Below are 20,917 nucleotides of genomic sequence, written 5' to 3'. Positions count from 1 at the left end.
GCAGGATACAGTGTTTTTGCTATACAGAAAACCTCATGCCTTGAGAAAGATTTGCTGCTGTAAAGTGAAAGTAAGGTTCTTTACATCAGTGTTGGGTTTTGGTTATTTTTTTTCTTATTTTTTTCATTATCTAAAACAGTACCAAAAGGATTTGGTACCTGCCACATGAATCCTAATCTGATGCAATCTATATATAAATACAGTGGTTACGTGCTGAAGAGGCTTTCAAACAGCTATAGGAGAATTTTTGTAATCTCATTTTTCAACTCTGCAGATTTTCTTCTGGAGGAACTCTCTAATTTCATACATGTTTAAATCAATCTCTTTAAGAAATAAACTTCAAAAGCCCATTTAAAAAGGCAACAGTTTGTTTCTAAATAAACTGTTGTGGATTTTAGCATTAAGGCATTAAGACTGAAAATCCTGAACATGCAAGGTGAATGGTAAACAAGATACCTGAGTTCATTACCTGCTGACTCGCTTCTCTCCAGTAGACTGGCTTGGTTGGGAGGGGTTTTTTTTCAGATACTCAGATTGTTACAGCATGCCAAGAACTTTATAAATGAACTTTTGACAAAAATTCCAAGAAAAAATGTATTTATTTAATTTTAGCAAAGAAAACATAATAAATAACAATTTCTTATACCCTTTTTACAAGATTTTTTATGTTCAAACATCACAATTCTGTTACAAATTTCAACTAGTATTTAAAATTTTAGAGGACCATATTCACTGAAAAAGCTTTTAAAAGACTTTTAATGTTAAAAAAAATATACAAAGTGCAAATGTTTTATTTCTTCTGCCTAGTGCTAAGCATTCAAGTCCTTTACAACACTGCAAAGTATGTACTGGATCAGCAATATTGCAAGCATGCAATTAGCAGGCACAACTATTAAATCAAGTGAACAATACAGATAGTAATTTTTCTTGGTTCCCAAAATCAAGTCTTCAGCTGAAGCAAAACTGATCTAAGCTTGAATCTCCTCAAAACAAGACAATTACCAGGCAAGTACAATTCCCCATTTTGACATGTTTACACAGGTCTTTGGAACGCAACTGATAATTTCTCAGCAGAATCAGATGCAATGCCATTGTGATTTTTTATTTTCGCAAACAGCAACTGGGACAGCAGTCCCTGAGATTCTGTAGGAATTGTTTTGACAGCCATCAGGTTTTGTTAATTTTCTGTGTTCCATCTACTCAAACCAGTTTTCTTTCAATAAAAAATGAACAGCATCATCAAATCCATTTTGGTACAATGATTCCATTTTCTCCTGGTTTGGTGGGAAAAAAGCTTGATTAAGTCTTACTAGGTTGGCCAGAGACAGCTGCAACAGAGCGAGAAGCTATAAATTAGTTTATTAAAGCAACTTATCTAGACTTGACTGTGTTGCTATCTGTTCTGTCATGTTTCATGCAGCATGTGTAAAAACAAAAGTCCAGCATGGCTATATCTACACTAGTGAATTAACCATGTCCAGGCACACTGCTGAGAGCCAAGACGAACTGGCACTTAGGGTCTGAATATACACTAGTAAACTCACAGCATCCAAGACATACTGCATGCCTGTAAAACTGCCCAGTTTCTGAAACATTTTGACTTTGGAATCATTCCCAGAAGTGTCTGGCAGAGTGGTCCTGGCACATGCTAAACTTGTGCAAGGAAATATTTTGACAGTTTACTAGTGCAAACACCCACATTCTTGGGAATATTCCCAAGCAATGTTTAACATATGAGTATAAATGTAGCTTGTATCAGCAACAGATTAGGAACTACTCAGCATGTCAAGTGGTCATTTTGATGGTGTGAAAAGATTTCAGAACTTTGTTCTTAAGTACAGACGTTATTAAATTGTTTACAACGAAATTAAAACTAATGTTCACTTAATTTATTAATACCTTAGCTAAAGACTTTATTATACACAATTTTGTAAAACAGTATCAAAATAATCTTCACTATTTGAAGTAAGCAGTTATTCAAATTCTGACACTAATAGATGGAGGAGGTTTGAGAAGTACATTCCAGTATCGATAAATTAAAATATACAACTCTTCATTTTATGCAAATTACATTAGTAAAAACACCCAACCAAAAAAAAACTCCACCAAAAAACATTAGTGCACATTTTTACAGCTCTAAAAGCTAAAGGTGCTTCAAATGGAACAGTTTAAAATGTTGCCCAAGTTTCTGCACAAGCCTGCACCTGCACAATCTTAGAACCAGTGTAAATATGCAATTAACTTTCTGTCTCTAAAATAACCTTATCTCCAGCTCATTTTTCCTCCTCTAGATGCACTACAGTTTAGATACAAATCATGACTAAGAAATATACAGTAACCAACTGCACATTATTTCAATATATATGAAATCAATAATCATACTTTATGACCATTTACCAAGTATTGCTATGCTTAAAATCTGTGAAACGTTATAAAAATTCAGAAATTGGTCCATTTTAGTATTGCATTATTACATAACACTAATTTTACTCAAATTAAGAAAACATAGTAAGAACTGTCTAAAAGAAACTAAAAAAAAAAAAAAAATCAAAATATACCAGTTTTTGTTAATCTTTATTTTTCTTTCAATGGGATTTTTTTGACAGCTAGGTCTACTGCTATTCAATATTTTCTTTCATCATGTCAAAGGAAGCAAGACTGAGGTTAAAGTTTATGAGAAGAAGCTTGCAAAGACAGAAATGTCAATGATGAAAAGGAAGGCATAAAAATCAGTCTTAGCTTACATGTTAATATGCAGAAATATTTCTGTAACATCTAACAAAATGACTTCTGAAAAAGCACTGGGGTCATAAACATTCACAAGCTTTCTTGAGCAATGAAGTGACAAGTCATTGCATACAATTTCAAATGTGCAACTTAAACTTGTATTTTAAATTCAGTTAGAGCAGCTGATTTCAATAAGCATGAAGGGCTGTTCTGGCATTTCCCTCTCCAAGGTATTCTACAGAAGTCCTATAAATACTCTGCCTAGCCAAAACCAGCTGACACTTAAAGCAAGCCTAGATTATTTACATTTAAAAGCTTGTGATAATTTGCTCAATTTCATACTAGATCAATGTTTTTCAATCTTTCTTCTTTATTCTACATTTTCCTTCCCTTGTATTTAAGAAAAAGTTTACCCTTCATTTGCAAACCAAAAAATGCCAAAATATTACTTAAGTTGATATATAGGCACAAACCAGACACTTAAAAATAAGCATAGGCTTAACTGCACTACTTTTTCTTCTTCTGAATTTATTTAATAAACACAAGCAACTCACCATTATATCTTGTTTTGCATATTTAATATAAAGATCCACATGTCCTTTATCTTGTGGACATATATCTAAACGACCACTGAAAGGAGAAATTGTCACAGTTCTTCCAAAAGGCAAGATAGGAAGGCCGTTGGTAATGCCACCATCGATCCACTTCTATTGGGAAACAGAAATATTTTAAAAGTAACCTTAATACAGTATGATCATGACTGAATACTTCATCCTTCCTGTCCCTCCTCCACCCCACCCTCAAGAAAACTTACAAGATTCCTTCTCGGAATACCATTAATTACTTGTGTATAAGAGATAAAAATCAAAGAACTGACAAAGTACACACAGAGTGTTTCATTAATGGGCATTTAACATAATGTGTAAATACATAAGTATTTATCAAGCTACTGATAAGTCTTGTTAGTTAACCTAATAACAAAATGCCCGAGGCAGAACTTTTTGCAGCACATACATGATAACATCAGATTGTAATATTACACATGAAACATATCATGAAACATATATTCCTCTAAAACATCACTCTGATGCAAACTAGGAGCTGGACAACCTGTATGTTTAAGTAAAGTAACTGCAGAAACTAAACCAAAAATGACTCCTCTCTCCTCCCACAGCCTCTTGTATTCGTACACACACAAGACAAGACAGCAACAGCTGGAAAGCAGAAGGTAAAGGTGGAAAAGAGCTGAACAACTATGACACATAAGAGGGAGCAGATAACAAGTCTTCTGAAGAGGTTGAGTATAGGAAAGAATGAGGAAGGAAAAACAAAAGCAACCAGCCGAATTCTTGCAGAGCCCCACATATGAAAAACTTGGGGATACTGCTTGACAAGAAGCTTAACATGAGCAGTGTTGTGCTTGCAGCCCAGAAAGGCAACCACATCATGGGCTGCATCAAAAGGAGCATGACCAGCCGGTTTAAGGAGGTGATTCTCCCCCTCTACTCTGTTCTTGTGAGAGCCCACCTGCAGTACTGCGTTCAGCTCTGGGGCCTGCAACATAGGAAGGACTTGGACCTGCTGGAGCCAGTCCAGAGAAGGGCCACAAAGATGATCAGAAGGCTGGAGCACCTCTCCTGTGCAGGGAGGCTGAGAGAGCTGGGGTTCTTCAGCCTGAAGAAGAGAAGGCTCAGGGGAGACCTTACAGCAGCTTTCCAGTAGCTTTAGCTACAATTAATCTGGAGAGGGACTTTTTATATGAGCAGATAGTGATAGGACAGGGGGGAATGGCTTTAAACTGAAGGAGGGTAAATTTAGGTTAGACATTAGGAAGAAATTCCTCATTATGAAGGTGGTGAGACACTGGAACAGGCTGCCCAGAAAAGCTGTGGATGCCCTATCCCTGGCAGTGTTAAAGGCCAGGCTGGATGGGGCTTTGAGCAATGTGGTATAGTGGGAGCTGTCCCTGCCCATGGCAGGGAGGTTGGAACTAGATGATCTTTAAGGTCCCTTCTAACCCAAAGCATTCTAGGATTCTGTGATATTTTGTGTGTAGGGGCACAAGCCTGGTCTTTACAGGGACCACAGCCAAATTTCATTTCAGTGTGAGCCAAATGCTTCCCAAAAAGTATTCTTCCTAAAAAGAATACTGCTGTGAGCAGTTTACCCTAAGGTTCATTCTCTATAGGTTGTAGGGACAGGCTACCAAAAAGTTTGGCTATTATCTGATACTGTTCCAGCAGAAGTGCACCATACTCCCTTACTTACCATGCATCATCTACCTAGAATATGATACTGAATTACATTTTAAAAACGCTCCCAGATGACGTGGTAATATGTATGCAGGTGACATATGTAGCACAGAGAAGATGCACATTAACTGTTCTGAAGCACATATAAGGCCAGTAGACTTCAGTAGCTAGCAGAGAGTAAGCTTGACTCCATGCTGCCCTGGAATACATCCCCTAAGAAATTTAATACTTGAAACTAGTGTAATGCAGAAAGACTGAACACTGGCCTTTTACAGTACAGCTTCCACGAAACTTGGAATATGCTAATATGACAGGTGGTCTCACAGAGACAAATGAATATCCAATCCATCTTACTGATTTCAGTGCTGACAATGCCTAGATCATGAGGCTACATGCCACGCATCTGGCTCTACACTGAATGCTTCAGGGCCTCCAGTACCCACTCACATAAACTCATTACTATTGCAAGAGAGATACTAAGTTCTCACCCTGGTCTAAGTACTGTGGACTAAGAAAATGGAAGCCATATCCATTTAACAGAAAAAATATAAAATTAAAATAAAATAAATCCCCAAACCACCAATGCACTGTTTTACAGAGTATGAGAAAAGTCAGTGCAGACATGCAGAACTAATCGCTCCAACAACTAACAACAAATGAAAACAACCTCATTCCCAAAAACTACCATTTTTTAATCTCATGGAGAATAGTATAAAGCTTTGGGAATGACAACAAGCTTTCAAGTAATAGAATAACCAGTTTCTGCAAAAAAACTTTCCTTGAGTTCAGTCTTGAATGCAAAGAATTAAGTTAGGCAGGAATGAGAATTGTGCACTAGGAAGAAGCTGCAGGTGTTTCAGTAAATACTACAATACCTCTGCAAATCATAATAGCAGAGTTCATCTAATTGAATGAGTTTTAAACAAGCTTTGGACAAAACTCCAAAGCACCTTTTCAATTTCTTAATTAAAAGAACAACACAAGAAATTTAACAATGACACTTCTTCCCTTTAACTAATAGCAGAATGAACCTAAACATCCATGCATGCCTACTGCACTGCACAAGCAACATATAAAGACTCCAGTCATCAAAATTTCCAGATCATGGGAAGCTGCAAGCAGTCTCTATTCAACTCAAGCTGTCAGGCAATACTGATTTAAATCCTTCCAACATTTTAGCTGATATGCATTGCTGTATACATAATTCTAAAGCTGGCAAGCTTTCTGACATAATGAACTCCAACTCCCTCTTGCTACAAACAAATACATACTGTTTTGGAGATATTTTTTCTTTGCAGGGTTGCTATGAGGACTATAGATGTTCTAAAGATATCATTTGGATATGTATGAGGAAGTAAAGGGAAAAGTATCATGTAGTATTTCTCAGAAAGAAAGAAATGGCTATTTTCATGCTTCTAGTTATTACAAACATACTAACTAAACAGTCAACATTATTCTTGAAGTATTAATATATTTATGTAAGAAAGACAAAAATGTTCTTGAAGATAAATCAAGTACAGGCAACTGTGAAAAGATTTTCTTATAGTACTGTACACCTCTGAAAACTTCATAACTGTGTGCTACAGGAAAAAAGTTTATTCTTTAATGCCTGTCCAGAGGCAAAAGATTTGAAAGTGCCTTCTAAGCATGTAATTCTGTACAGAATGTGAGAACAACATATGTAAACAAGCACACATATTCCAGCAGTGTCCAATCTGCCAAGACCTTCCTTACCATTCTTTCCATGAAACAGAAAAGCAGATTATTGGTCCTTTAAATTTCAAAAAGCATTTTAGAGTTGGTAACACAGCTTGTCATGAGAAGCATCTTTACTAAGACATTAAGGGAACAGTTTCATGCACAGAGATCATCTCAGTCTTAGCACTCACAACTTTTGAAACAACACATGAACAAACTCATGTTACCTTTTTCATGGTGTTAATCTACACTTATCACCAGAAACAATAACTATTCTAATAAATATAGTATTGCAGTTGTCTTCCCTTAAGATCATATAACTGCATCATAAATGAAAAATACTCTTTAACTACAGACTTTTTGTGAAACTTAATGAAAAATTACCTCTCCTTTATATTCCACTGGCTTAATTCCTGCATACACTGGTACAAAACTACTTGCCAGAAGGACCTACAGAAAATAAATGAGAAAGAACAGAGGAAAAAAAAAAAAAAGAAATAAAAGGCAGCAAAGTGATTCTGAACCAATACATGTTTTCATACATATATACCCATATTAAATAATATAGCAGTAATCAATCATTAGTTTTACAATGCATACATTTACATGCATTGAGATTTTGTTACCGAGTATGCTCTTTTTTCTTTAAGTGTTAATTATAAAGAAGATCTTATTTACTCTATCTCTTCCCATCCACAAGAGTAGGGAAAGAAGGAATTCCTTCTTATTCTATTTCCTCCTTTATTCTGCTATATCTTATTATATCCTCCACTAAGATATAGTCAATTACCAGAAAGAACATTTGCTTTACATGCATCTGAATTCCTCCTACCATTTCATATCAGCTTATGCATACAATCCTGATCCAGATTTTAAAAGGGACATTCAAAAGAAGAGATACAAAAGTAAAAGACACACTTTCCAGTGACAGTTAAAACAGTTTATATATGGTATTTAACATTACATCTATTCTCCATGAGGACTTGTAGAAAGTGTCGGATTTTCTGTAAGCTTCCTTTTCTTTACTTTCTTTTGTGATGAAATACAGTATAAATGGCATCAATGAAGAGATGTGCTAAAAGACTCAACAAATTGTTACAAAATTTTGAGATTGTTTTATTCTCATCTACTAGTTACCCTTTTGCTTTTTAAACATACTTTGCCGACAAGATAGTACTTTAAAGACAGATGAAAGAAACACAAACACCAAAATAACTTCTAGTGGAATCTGTGAAACTAGGATTGAATTCTGCTTCCATCGTTTATGTTATGGTTGTAGCACCACTGACAGTGTGACTATTTGAGTAAAATAGTGATTTATTTTAAAGCTAATAACATTCTCGAAGAAACTGAAGCATTTTCATTTAAAGCAGCAATATTCAAAATCATTACCTTAATGAGGTCCTCCCTGGAGGCAAAATTTGAAACCAAATGATTTTCCCCGTTTCTGGTGTTAGTGACTGACACATAAAGCCGGTTCTCAGCTATCTCATGAACATTAGGAGGAAGAATAGATTCTATGCCTTCCCTAGAGTAATGAAAATGCTTAGCATTATTCACCATCATTATTTTAAAACCTTGCAAATATGTTAGGGGTGAAAAAGTGCTGAGAGCCCCACAATATAGAAAAAAATATGCACACTCTCCATTTTATTTAGAGCTTCACACATAAATGATCTTACAGATACATTAAGATAGGTACCTAAGTGTCTTCATAAAATCATAACCAGGCGTTACAGCACCGAAGTCCAATTTTCTAACTTCCTCTGCAAATCCATAGGCAAACTGCTTACTTTGCTGGAAATTAAAAACATTCACTATTAAGGATGTTTTAGTTATGGAAAGTATGTTCAACTGTGGTATCTAAAACATACTAGCAGCTAAAACTTCTATCAAGAGAGAGCTATAAGATCAGACTGAAATATTTTATGTGCTTGGTTTGTAATATTGTATGCATAACAAAATGTTGATCCTTTTATAAGAACTATTTTGTAAGAAACTTAGAACCCAAATAAAAAATTATAACACTAATTATATTAATAACAATCCCTCACAAGATTACAACTTTAACAATCAAGGAAAGTTAAAGGCTATTTTTCTACGCATTACTACTGCTAAACAGTCAGTTCCCTGAACCATTCCATTACAAGAATGGTCATTTATATTTCAAATGTGAAGCCACCTTTTATTTTAAAGACTACTTCAATACAAAAACCAGATACAAGATGCCTATAAGCATGTAAAATATTACTATTATTACAATTTATTCTCATTAATGCAAAAATCATGCTACATAAATACATACACATACATAAATACATACTACATAAATACATATATTTATTGAATATACTACTATGAAAGTACTTAATGAATGGAATACTGTGATGGATGATGACATATAAAAGAAAAAGCATCACAGAAAACCAGACAATAGATTCCACTGCACAGAGAACTTCTTTTATACAAGCTGAAATACCTAGCGTTACTGACTGCAGAAAAATAGCTTACAGTGTGAGCCATAAGAACTCCAAAGGGAGAGTAAAGGAATTGGTAGCATTTATCTTTTAGCAGTAAGATTCTGAAACAATAAATTATGATCTAGAATGCTTAAGACTCACTATTCAGTATTTGTATTTTTTTTTTTTTTATCCTTTCATGCAGACTTCTCTAATGATTTGGGGGAAGAAAAAACCTAAATCCAATCTCATGCAGTTTTCTGAAATTGGTACTCAATAAATACATTATACCCATATTTACATATCTAACCACATGGTTACAGAGTAAAAGATGTCTATAGATAGATTTGGGTTCCTGGCATATTAGCTTTCTGCATGAAGGACAAATATGTTGCTAGTAACAAAATAAATGATTGACATGACCGGGGGGGTGGGGGGGGGAAGTGTGCCCTACTGAGAAGTGTACAGGATTTAATGGAAGGAAAGCCACGAAAGAGTTGGGGTGAGGATTAATATGAGATCATGAGCAAGCTGACTGAAGCAGTTTAACTCTGTCACATCACTTGCATGACAGAGCACTCACTTAAGACAGGAAAGCACAGTCCTTGCATCCACTTTCTTTATATGGCCTTTGAATAAATGTGTCAAAAAAGTTCATTAAGAGGCCCATACCTCTTAAAATAACAATCACTGTAAAGATTTGTGCACATTCATTTCACGTAAGTTAGATTTGCACCTTTACCCTTCTGAGGTACTTGCCATTGCCAGTTCTAACCCAATTCAAATATATAAACTAATATATAAACCTAGTTATGCACAAAATATAACATTTAATCTGCATTAGGCAGTTAGGCTTTTGTAGTCAGTCAGCTGGAAAGAGGCACATTCAGACACCTCATTCTCCAAATACAAAAGAAACAAAACCCTACAGAGAAGCACTTCAGAACTACTGTCTTTAAACCTAAGATGCTTTAATAAAGTGATGGAGTAACAGGGAGCTAGATGAATGCAAACCTAGGTGAATGACAGAAAACTGCTTTCCATATTACAAGTACTAAGAATAAATCATACCTAGACTCTCAATTCTTGCTGCCAAAAGGGACAACTTCTTACAGCTATGAATTGTTTACAATTTTAGTGCTAGAAGCTTTAAACAATACATATAAATTTGAAACAGTGACTGAGAACATGTTTAGAAATTGTAACTACTTGTATTAAAGCAAACTTGACATCAAACATGATCAAGGTACTTTTGAAATAAATACAGATTTATCTATAACTTTAGAAGGCTCCCTAGAATTCTCAAGTCCCATGCCTTTTCAACAGTGAAAAATCCAAGATATGACAGAAAAACATTTGGAAACTGTCATATTAGAACAGCAACAATCAAAACAAGAAATCCTCAATGGTAAAATTCACTCCAAGAAAAGGAAAGGTTGTTTTAGAGCTTTGAGACTATGAGGAGATGGAGAAAGTCCTAATTATAGCTTGTCTAACATAGACATCTCTGGAGAGAGAAGAAAAACAAAGGGGGGGAAAAAGAATTAACTGATGTAAGATGTACATATAAAATATTTTAACTCAGGAATGTAATAATATAATTACCCTGATATGAGAAGTTAATTCTATTCAGTACACAACACTGCCTTTACTTAAATTCGATTAGAATTAGGAAGAACTGCAATACAGACTTAGTTTCCACAAAACAAACAAACAAACAAAAAACCCCACCAAAAACACCTGCTCTAACATTTTTACTTAGAAAGATCTTCATATGTTAAACCAGGCTAGGAACAAATGCTCACTGCTCACCTAGACCCTACAATATGCAGAACAATTTCCTTGAACTGTTAAAAGGATAGCTGCTGTGCTCACCACAAAGGAAATTAAAGGCAGAGGTATGCATCATACTAGGCAAACTTGAAATTGAACTATTAGTCAGAGGCTACTAACACCTGAACAGAATTCAAGTAAGGTTCTCTTCACAACAGAGTGGAACTTGCCCAGTACCAAATCATATAGAGAATGTACCTGGAGTGGTGGTGGAAAGAAGCCAGGGAATAACTTACTGCTGAAAGCAGTAGAAGTATAGCTAACTCTACAAGCTACGTTCATATCCCAGCAGAAACAAGCAACAAACAAACAGAAAGATCAGTAGCAAATTGTGGTATTAGCAGGGACTATTATTTTAATCAAATGCAGTGAAAGTTGTAATAAGCGAGGCCTAGAGAAAGTTACATAATGCTCACTGGACTGAAACCTAAGTGTACTTAGACAAATATCTAACAGCCTTCCCTCCCCCCCCCCCCCCCCGGTAATGCTGTTTATTATAATTGAAAATATTAAAGAAATAGCATTTTGGCAAGGCCTAGTCCTCTGTAAAAGTCACTACAGGCACTTCAGGAGGACAACCTATGGGGAAAACCAAACAAACAAAAATGAAAGCTAATGCTCTCCCAAAGAACCTGTAATAGAGTTGTCATCAAATATAACTTCGCTGCCTCTACATGATGCCATATTCACGGTGAGAAAAGAGTGGCATCTCTGGAGAAAAACCCCACAAACATACATGTATGCAGCACAGAACAAAATGCTACGATGATATTATGCAGCTACTGCTGTTACACTGTGAATGGTGCTTAGTGAAAAGGAGGTGCACAAGCCAATTCTTGCACTGGCTAATGAAGCACAGTCAGGAAGGAAAAAATTGAGCCAGTGTGTGGTATTCTTTGACTTTATGAAGATACACTCCTTCTATCATTTTCATCTCCTTTCACAAAAAAAGGAAAGAATAGTGCTATTCATTTGCATAACAAAGCCTACCTCTAGCCAAGACCACAATGACTAACTTTGTAATGCACAGGGATTAAGTGCACACAGATTTTGGTATATTAAAGTATATCTGGCTGCATGCAACTGAACATTCACACGCATTAAATTTATATTTACATAGCCTAAAATACAAGTTTCCTATGACAGGTTTTTTTCCATAAAGAAATACTTGCTTCATAAACATTTTTGCCCACTAGTCAACAGATTTTGTTTATAAAAACATATACACAAGGCCTGCTCCTTTACAGGAATTAAAACAAGAACCAAAATATTTTTAAAAAAATAATGGTAGATGATATATTAAAAATATCCTTGAAAATTATCGTGTCCTATACCTACGACTTTATTAATTTACCTCTATATTTTCTGGTACTGCTAATAAGACAGTGGCAGCCAGTGATCCCGCAGAAGCTCCCGCAAAAGCTTTCACCTCTTTCAGTAACTTCTTACCATGCTTGTAAAAAGCAGCTGCTGCCCCCAAGTGGTAAATACCCAGAAAACCACAAGCTGCAAATGACAGATTGATGTGTTTCATTTTTGCTGTGGAAGTAAAGTTTCACAGTCAGAAAAAGGATCAGTTAATTTTATCTTATAATATACATCTATTCTTTTGGTACATAACATATAATATACTACATCTAAAATAACAAGCAGCAGTTTATTTAAGAAAAGTAAAAACTTTTGATTACCAAATACATTGAACAAGTAGCAATTAGTTAGCATCTCCAAAATTGGAAACAACCCTAAACTATTCCTTGGGGAAAAATCCCTTTTTCAGTCAAGAAATAAATATACAAATATACATATATATATACACACACACACAAAGTTACTGCATATTTGCAAACATGGTTAGTCATCTACAGTCAAAGTCAAATAAATTATAAAACTGATGCCTACTGTGTCATCACACTCCACTTACAGATGCACAGCCCTGAACCCAATATAATTCTGTAAGGAAGTAGCTTGTTTCCTCCACCTTTGGAACTCATTTGCTTAGTAGTATTATTAGTAATCATTAATAGACAAATTCTTAAGAGTAATTTCATATAAAAAAAAATAAAATCCCACAACATACTGTTGCTACTATTAAAATAAACAAAAAATATTAAGTAAAATATAAAGTACTAAATGTAGGAAAACATATTCTGAAGGGGTCAAGAACAGAGTAATTTAAAATTAACAAAACACAAATAGAAGTGTAAATTCAGATTATTAGGGATAGTTTATTAAAAAGAATAACATATGATGCTGTATATTTTTTAGCCCTTGTTTCTGCAAATAACTACAATTATGAAAGCAAGATATTCCACAGATTATATTGTACAGATATAGAGGATATTGTACAGATTATCTTAGTTTTGAATAAAAAATAGACAACTACGCTATCTGGGCACATACCAATATGAATGGGACAAAAAAAAAAAAAAAAGCTGATGAGATGTTTCTTTCGGAAATAATCTACAGACACTGTGGTATCTGTTCTCATGAAGAGAGACAAACATACAGAAACAGAATTTGGTTTAAGTTGCCTATTCAGCACAGAGATGAGAGGTGCAGGAAAGGTGAGAATAAGAAACAGGTTTCAAGAACATTAGAAGAGAAGCCATATTAAGGCTAAACTGAACTATTTACCCATAGCATTGTCTCCTTTGAGAACACATGCAGAATTAGTCTCGAGGAGAAAAGACTACGTAGAAAGAATCGTGCCTCGCCTATACCACTCAAGGAGACCTTTCACTGTGCTTTTTGCAACCAGATTTGCCTATTTCACATTGGTCTTTTTAGTCATCAGCACGCTTGCCTTCCCAAATCTTCATTTGTGAAGTCAAGCCATCAATCAATCAATCATTAAAATCCAACAATGCCTCAATGACACGGAATATTGCAATGTTTGGTGCATTGATCATTTTGCTAAAACACTATACTATCATAAGGTAGTTTATCGACTGTGCTTTACCCCCTTTACACTGAAAACCCTTGCATACCCACTTATAAGTAGGAATACCTGTAATGTATCTTACATGTTTGTACTGATAGAAAGGATCCGAGGTTGGCTCTTGCTGTGACAATGACAGAAAGGCATTTGCAATGAAGTAAACGCTAAATCATGTTGCTAATTTTACAAAGAAAGGATCTTTTAATCTAAATAAAAATCACTGTACTGTAGAGGAGTTTACTTAAGATTTACTGGAAAACAACAAACACAACTCTACTTTGAAGATTTTTTTTTCAGTCAGGTGCCAGGAAACTAAAACAGACTTTGAAGTGTGATGCCAAGATGTGTTTCCTTTCAGGCTAGCTAAACTCTCATGAGTTTAATGAACTGCTGCAGCTGTTTCCATGCCTTCTACAAACTAGGAGCAAAGATGCATTTGCATCATGGGCCACTCTGACAAAAAGGTGAACTTGGTCAAAGCAACTGCACTATTAGGTATGAAGAAACACAACCATGGAAAAATTAACTCCCATTTTTTCCCAGAAAAGATTTCAGTCTCAAGACACTACTAATATGAAACATTATATAAAATAAAGACCATATTTATGTAGTTGATTGGTCAGAAAACAAGCAAAGTAAGAATTCACAAATCCCAGGAATTACATCTACGGGACTTATGAAATATAATTTTAAGATAATGGATAGGATATAGTTATGTAAATAAAATCAAGCATATAAATATACTTATGTGCATGCACATCTTCTGAACTTCCTACAAGGCTCATCTATAAACCATTCCAAAAGGTATCTCTCTCTACTGTAAGATATTTAGATGTTCACAAAAAAAAAACAAAAAAAACCCCAAAAAAACCCACACACCAAAAACCCAAGCCAAACAAAACACACCAAAAGACAAAAACTAAAGCATACTTACACCGAGAAATTTAAGATTAAACAAAAAAACCCACAACGGATCAGAACAAAATCTACTGAAAATATACCAACCAAAGTCAGATGTCCATGCCTTTTTTTACAAGGTTCATGAGGAAATTTAATTTTCTGATGAGTTTTATTCCTAATTACCAGTTATTGTGAGTAACTACTGTTCTCGAGTGTCTGGATACATGGCATTCATTTTTTAATGAGAGTTAATTCTTAATACTTAGATCCCATACTTCTCGTTCTTTATTCCCCTACCCAAGAGACAGAAAGGGATTATTCAGTGAGTATTCACATCAGTAGCTTGACTGACAGAAGGATTCAGTAAGAGATAAACATTCAAAAAGAAAAAATAACACTAGGATTTCAACTCAAGAAATACTGTTAAAGAATACTGTCAGTCTCGTACTCTATTTAGAGTAGATTAATTTCAAGTCCGAAAAGATGAAGTGAAAGCAACCCAAAAAGCAACCTTTTTTTTCTTACCTCTTCCTGCCCCTCCCCCCTCAATAGAAGTACTTGATCCACTGGATTTGTATGGCATGCAATACAGCACTGTTTTACAGGTCCCCCAGGAGGACTTCAAATCAAAAGTAGTAACAGTGTAGTTGCATTCTCAAGGCACTACATTTTTATTAATTGGAATCAGTTACCAGATCTATGTTATGCATGTCACATATACATGAAATTTAAAAATACTTCAGTACAAATGTTAATTGGCAGATTACATTCATGTTCAAACGAGAGATCCAGTGGTTACATCTAGCTGTATGACTGAGAAACAGGTTTTACACATACATGTAACGACACTATGACTAGGTAAATAGCGAGAAGTAAAAAAAATAAAACACTGATTTATAGCATAATTCAGGAGGTCCACTGCCCAAACCTGCTCAAAACAGGGACAGCTATCAGATCAAACTGGATTGCTCAGGGCTTGCACTATGCATCTGCCTGCAGGGAGGTTCTGTACACTGCATTGAACACCTGTTACAACAAATCTGTAACAAAGCACTAACCTACAAAGATGATACAGGTGAATAAGAATTGTGGTTCTATAAGGAACTATCTACATGACAGATGCAGCTAAGCAATGTTGTTTCACCTTGCAAAGGAATCTGAGTAGAAAATAAGAAAGCAGCCATTAGAGCAGTAAATAGAAAACCAATGTACACATTTCTATGAGAATACAAACTTTCCCTCTTCTTTTGATTCCTGCAAATATGTCATGGCAACACTTGATTTGCAAGTTAGAATGGTGAATTTCAGAGACAGTATGATTCAGAAGTGTCTTTTGCTTTGATGATCTAGGTAGACCACTGCTCTTCTGATCAAAACGAGTAGTTGGGTTGTAACAATTCCCACGAAGACATGCAGAGAAACTGAATTAAGTCTACAGGATAACTACTCCCCTGCAGATCTCTTACAGACTACCAGAAATAGGAGCATAGTCACATCTCGACATAGGCCATTTTTTCAGCTGCCTGAGCAAACAGCAGAAATCTTGCTATCCTAGAAATGCTCTGAAACACCTGCTCCACAGGACTTCAGAACAAATACTCCTGGATGGTTCAATATAAGTTCTGACCATCAAAGATATTATCTGTTAACTCAAAGTTATCATATTGCCATGTCTTAGGAAAAAACGTCAATGAAACTTAAAAGATGCATAACTACATTTCAGCTGGACAGCTCACACTGTAAAGTTACGTCACAAATATGACATAGCAATAGCACAGAGCAACTGCTTTTGTTACTGCTTTTAGAAAACATTGTCATTTTAACCAAGTGGATAGATATAGATATGCTTCTGTCGTAGCCAAGAAAAAAAAAAAACCAAACAAAAACAAACCCAAAAAACAGAAGAAGAAGAAAAGAGAAGTAAAAGAAGAAACCAGAAGGACACTTGTCCTGTTCAATCTCATTACTTCACAGACAATGCAGGAGCATTCAGGAATAAACATAAACCTTAGACTTCTATTTAAAAGACTCTCACATCTGTGAAAACAAACAAAAAATATGCTGCTGACAGGGAGGGGGTAAGGGACAGGGGAGCAGGGGAACATTTCTGGTTTAGTCAGCAGTATCTTTCATTTGTAATGCAAAACTAAAAGAGAATGTATGTAAGGAGACAAGCCTGTACAGCAGAATTATGACACAGTACAATATAGCATTTTCAGAATAGGTACTCTCTTCCTAAGTGTCATGCACAAGAAATAGCACAGCAGTTTCTCATACTGCTGTTTCCTCAGCAATATAATGATATTAACAGCGTAGGATCTCAATGTCTTAACCAATCATGACAACCTCCCTGTCATCCCATTTGTAAACAAAAGCTGAAAATGCCCAAAGCAAACACCTTTATAAACAAAAACTAAATATGCATAGAATGTGAATGACCAAGCACCCTGAAGCACAGGAACTAAGATGTGTGATGCATAACAGCACATCTGAGGATTCGTTATTAGCTAGGAATGACAAAACAAGCAAAACTATGGAAAGAACTGTTTAGTTAGGTAGCATCGCTAAAATAAAGGTTGTAATTGTAGTGACTAATTTATCTGAATCAGAAATCATGCAAGAATGTCCAGGGTTTTTTTCACATTTATAACAGCAAAAAAAGTTCACTAGCATCACAGATCATTCATAGCCTTTACAAATACTCAAGAAATTGATTCTCTTAGTCACATGGAATAAGCATTGAAAGAGTTTGATGACATTGAAGAAAAAAAATTAAGATAATAATGCAAAATAATCAGTACACTATCTAGTCAGCCATTAAGACATTTAGGAAAAATACACAAGTCTTTGCAAATTAGAAAAATTCTGCATAAATCCTTAAAAGGATTTGTGAGTTAATCCTTGTGACTGTTTACAGTAAAAAATAAACACATTGCATGATACAAAGATTTCAAATTAAGAGTTTAGACCATCTTAATTATTAATACAAGTCTAGAGAGGACAGGGAAGGCTGTCCCTTCTTAAGAAGACAGCAGCAAAAGGCTCAGTACCTTCTAATGAATGTTGGCTTCTATCACGCACTCGACTGGGACTTTTTCCAGCAGCTATTTTAGCTTCTTCTGCACTTGTAGCCATTCCCATATCTACTACTGATTGTTTATCATTCATCTTTGAAACCTACAACCATACAGTCAAGTATTAGTATTAAAAAGAGAAAAACAGGAACATATAAGATAGACATTATTTATCCCCAAACACATTGTCAATTAAAATAGCTGTAAAACCACCTAGATGGTTCTCAATTGCTTAGCCCCCCTAAATAGTTGACACCACAGTGTTCCGCTATTTACACAGGCAGAAATTTATATTTTAAGGAAGAACTTAATTAGACATCTAGAGAAACATTGCTATATGAAACTCTCAATGTCAAATTAGCCTTCATTTGGTGTCCTTTCCCATTGTTTTTGTTTATATCCACAGTTTGTTGTTTTTTTTGTTGGGTTTTTTGTTGGGAGTGGGAGTGGTGGTTTTGTTTCTAATGATCAGACTCTTATGCTTTTATCCTCCCTTACCAACCCAATAAAAATTGACCTTCCCCTCCCACCCCCCACTTTTTTGTTCAATATTGCATTAGTAAAGTTTTCCAGAGCTCTGGTCCTATACTTCACCAAATGGCTGTCACTCTAACTAATAAGCCTGCCAGATATCATGCAGCATTGCCTGAAGTACAATTTTTAAAAAATTAGTATTTCCCTTCAACTCAGAACTGTCAGACAAAAAACATCCCTTCTGAAACAGTGGTTCTCCTGCAACTTACTGCTGACAACCCCTCTACCTTGATATACTAAAGGTATCTTCAATTTATAAATAAGGCTGCAAGGTCAAAAGCTTAGCTCTGCAAATTTCTCAAGAAAATTATATTATCACTGTATTGATGCTCATCACGTATACCTACAGCCTCACAAAAATACTTACTTGGAATTGAACTTTGTTACAGGGTGCTCTTATAGTGCAACAGTTCAGAATTCCAATCCGGAACTGCTGAGTTTTTGGAAACATACAACTACATGATCTGTTTTTTTTCAACTGAAGCAACAGTATTTGAGCACTACAAAGATGTTTAACAGTCCACATTTTCTTAAAAGTGAGCTCTGGATCCAGATGATGTGGTAACGAAGTTGATACTCTTAGAAGCTGTTTCACCATGAAGTTACAAAGGAAGCATCGATGAGTTTGGACACCATTGCCAAACACAGTAGAAACTTTCTTCTAAACATTATCTGTTTAAAAACATTAAGGAAAAAACAAAATTTAAGAATAGTGAAAGGTAATTGTACACCAAGGCCCTGATATTGTAACAAGACCCTCTTCACAAACACTTTATTTAAAATACATGTATCAACAGTTGATTCACTTGACAATGAAATAGTTCTAAGCAGAACTTTTGTTCAGTATCCATCTGGCACCGTGTTCTTCACCACTAACGATAAATTCAGTTGTTCATTTCAGAAACAGGAAGGACTAATATTGTTAGCAATACAAGGAACAAGCAAACGAACTGTCCCTTATGATTAATGATGTGGATACTGTGCTCCCTCTACCTCAGCTGAAGAATGTGCAAGGATTAAATTCAAACCAATAGCTCACAAAGTGCAGGTGTCAAGCTCCTAGTAAGAAAAACTCAAGCAACTGGCTCATACAAGACAAGCCTTGGAATCTTCAATTCTACAAGGATATCCTAGGAGCGACTCACAAATCAAATGCAAATCTGGTTTAAACCCAGCAAGACCTTGACCATAAAGAGTAACATATGGAAATTCAGTTTTTCAGATGAAAACCACATTATCGCCCTGACCATCAGCGGAAAGAAACCCAGTGCGCTTCTGCACAGGCGAGGTCTCAGAGGTACACTTACCAACTTCAAACAGAATCCCGATTAAGTAAGTCGAGCTCAAAGTTTTCTGCTTCGTCCTGTGCGCCATGAGAACAGGCCTAGAATGCAACTCGACTCCCCCCAAACACACACTTTTGTTCAGTAAACAACCAGTACAAATAAGCAAAACAGAGCTGAAACCCTGAGACATTTTTAAACGTAACAAACACAGTCCGTCACATGACAGCCGAAGCGAACACAGCACTAAGTCACCGCGCCTTTTAAACTTGTAAACTTAACAACCGAAGGGCGATTTTTAAGAGGGCCACGTCCCTTCAAATTTCCAGCTCACCCCCAGGCTCTCCCCGCCTCCCTCCTCGGAGGCTCCAGCCCCAGACCCTCCCGGGGGTCTACAGTGAAACCTGCGAGCCGCACCCCCGGCACCGGGACCCAGACCGAGCCACAGCGGCCACACGTCCCTCCATGACGACCACGGAGGCAGGTCCGCGGGCAGCCGCAGAACCCACCAATGTTTCCACCTCCGCCAAGGCGGTTCGCGACGGGGACCGGGCGGCTCCAAAAGGGCCCAATCCCAACCCTGAAGTGCCCAACCTCTGCACCCAGGAGCGCACCCTGTCCGCCGGTGGCTTTATCCTCGGGACATGGCGAGGGCCTCCCCCGCTGCGCTGCCTTTCCCGGCTGCGATGACAGCGCTGGCTCCGTGCGCTGCAGCGGGGAGAGCGAAAGGGCACCCGCGGAGCCTCAGGAAGCCAAGCGGCGGTGGGGCAGTGCAGCCTTCCTCGTGACGCTGCTCCTACGCGCGTGCGCAGCCCGGGGCAGCCCGGCACGACACAGTCAGTGTGTGAGGGGGGCGGATGCCATAGGCAGGTGCGTCCCTCACGGGAAGGTTGTGGCGTGTTCCTGTTGGGACGCCCTCTTTCCGCCTTGCCCCCAGGGGCCGGGTGCCTAGGCTGGCCACCTCCTCCTTCTGCTCCGGCGGCCTCCCGAGGGAGGGAGGCCCGCGGGGTGCCTTTCTGCCCGCCTCACGGCGCCACCCTGTGAGCTGCCGCTGACAACCGGGAGACAGTGGCGGGTGTCCGCACCGCTTTCCGGCCCGGCACTGCGAGGGCGCTTCCTGTGAAGGAAGGGGTGACCTCGAGGCGGGATTGAAGCTGGGTTTTGGTTTAGTTTGAGTAGTCTTGTCCTTCTTTTGATGTGTGTTTGTGTATTAAGAAGG

At 36.9% G+C, this 20,917-nt stretch overlaps 1 protein-coding gene across 8 annotated transcripts; it reads right to left on the bottom strand.

The window, feature by feature from the left end:
- Window positions 1-568: 568 nt before the first annotated feature.
- Window positions 569-20,649, bottom strand: PNPLA4 (patatin like phospholipase domain containing 4). Of its 8 annotated transcripts, none has more exons than XM_065677482.1 (10): window positions 20,313-20,649; window positions 19,723-19,882; window positions 18,783-19,087; window positions 17,858-17,984; window positions 12,324-12,508; window positions 8,380-8,474; window positions 8,070-8,205; window positions 7,062-7,127; window positions 3,282-3,434; window positions 569-1,328 (listed from the first exon to the last, which is right to left on the bottom strand). In XM_065677482.1, the coding sequence occupies exons 3-10, from the start codon at window positions 19,011-19,013 to the stop codon at window positions 1,197-1,199; spliced, it is 1,125 nt and encodes a 374-aa protein (XP_065533554.1). In that variant the 5' UTR covers window positions 19,014-19,087; window positions 19,723-19,882; window positions 20,313-20,649; the 3' UTR covers window positions 569-1,196. The 8 variants fall into 8 exon arrangements, with proteins under 8 accessions (XP_065533554.1, XP_065533555.1, XP_065533553.1 ...); XM_065677483.1 differs by having other exon boundaries at window positions 19,723-19,778; XM_065677481.1 differs by lacking the exon at window positions 19,723-19,882.
- Between the last annotated feature and the right edge of the window lie 268 nt (window positions 20,650-20,917).

This window comes from Lathamus discolor, chromosome 4, assembly GCF_037157495.1.
Source record: "Lathamus discolor isolate bLatDis1 chromosome 4, bLatDis1.hap1, whole genome shotgun sequence".
Taxonomy (NCBI): Eukaryota; Metazoa; Chordata; class Aves; order Psittaciformes; family Psittacidae; genus Lathamus; species Lathamus discolor.
Note: the sequence above shows the minus strand (reverse complement) of the source record. Positions and strands in the feature narration are given on the sequence as shown.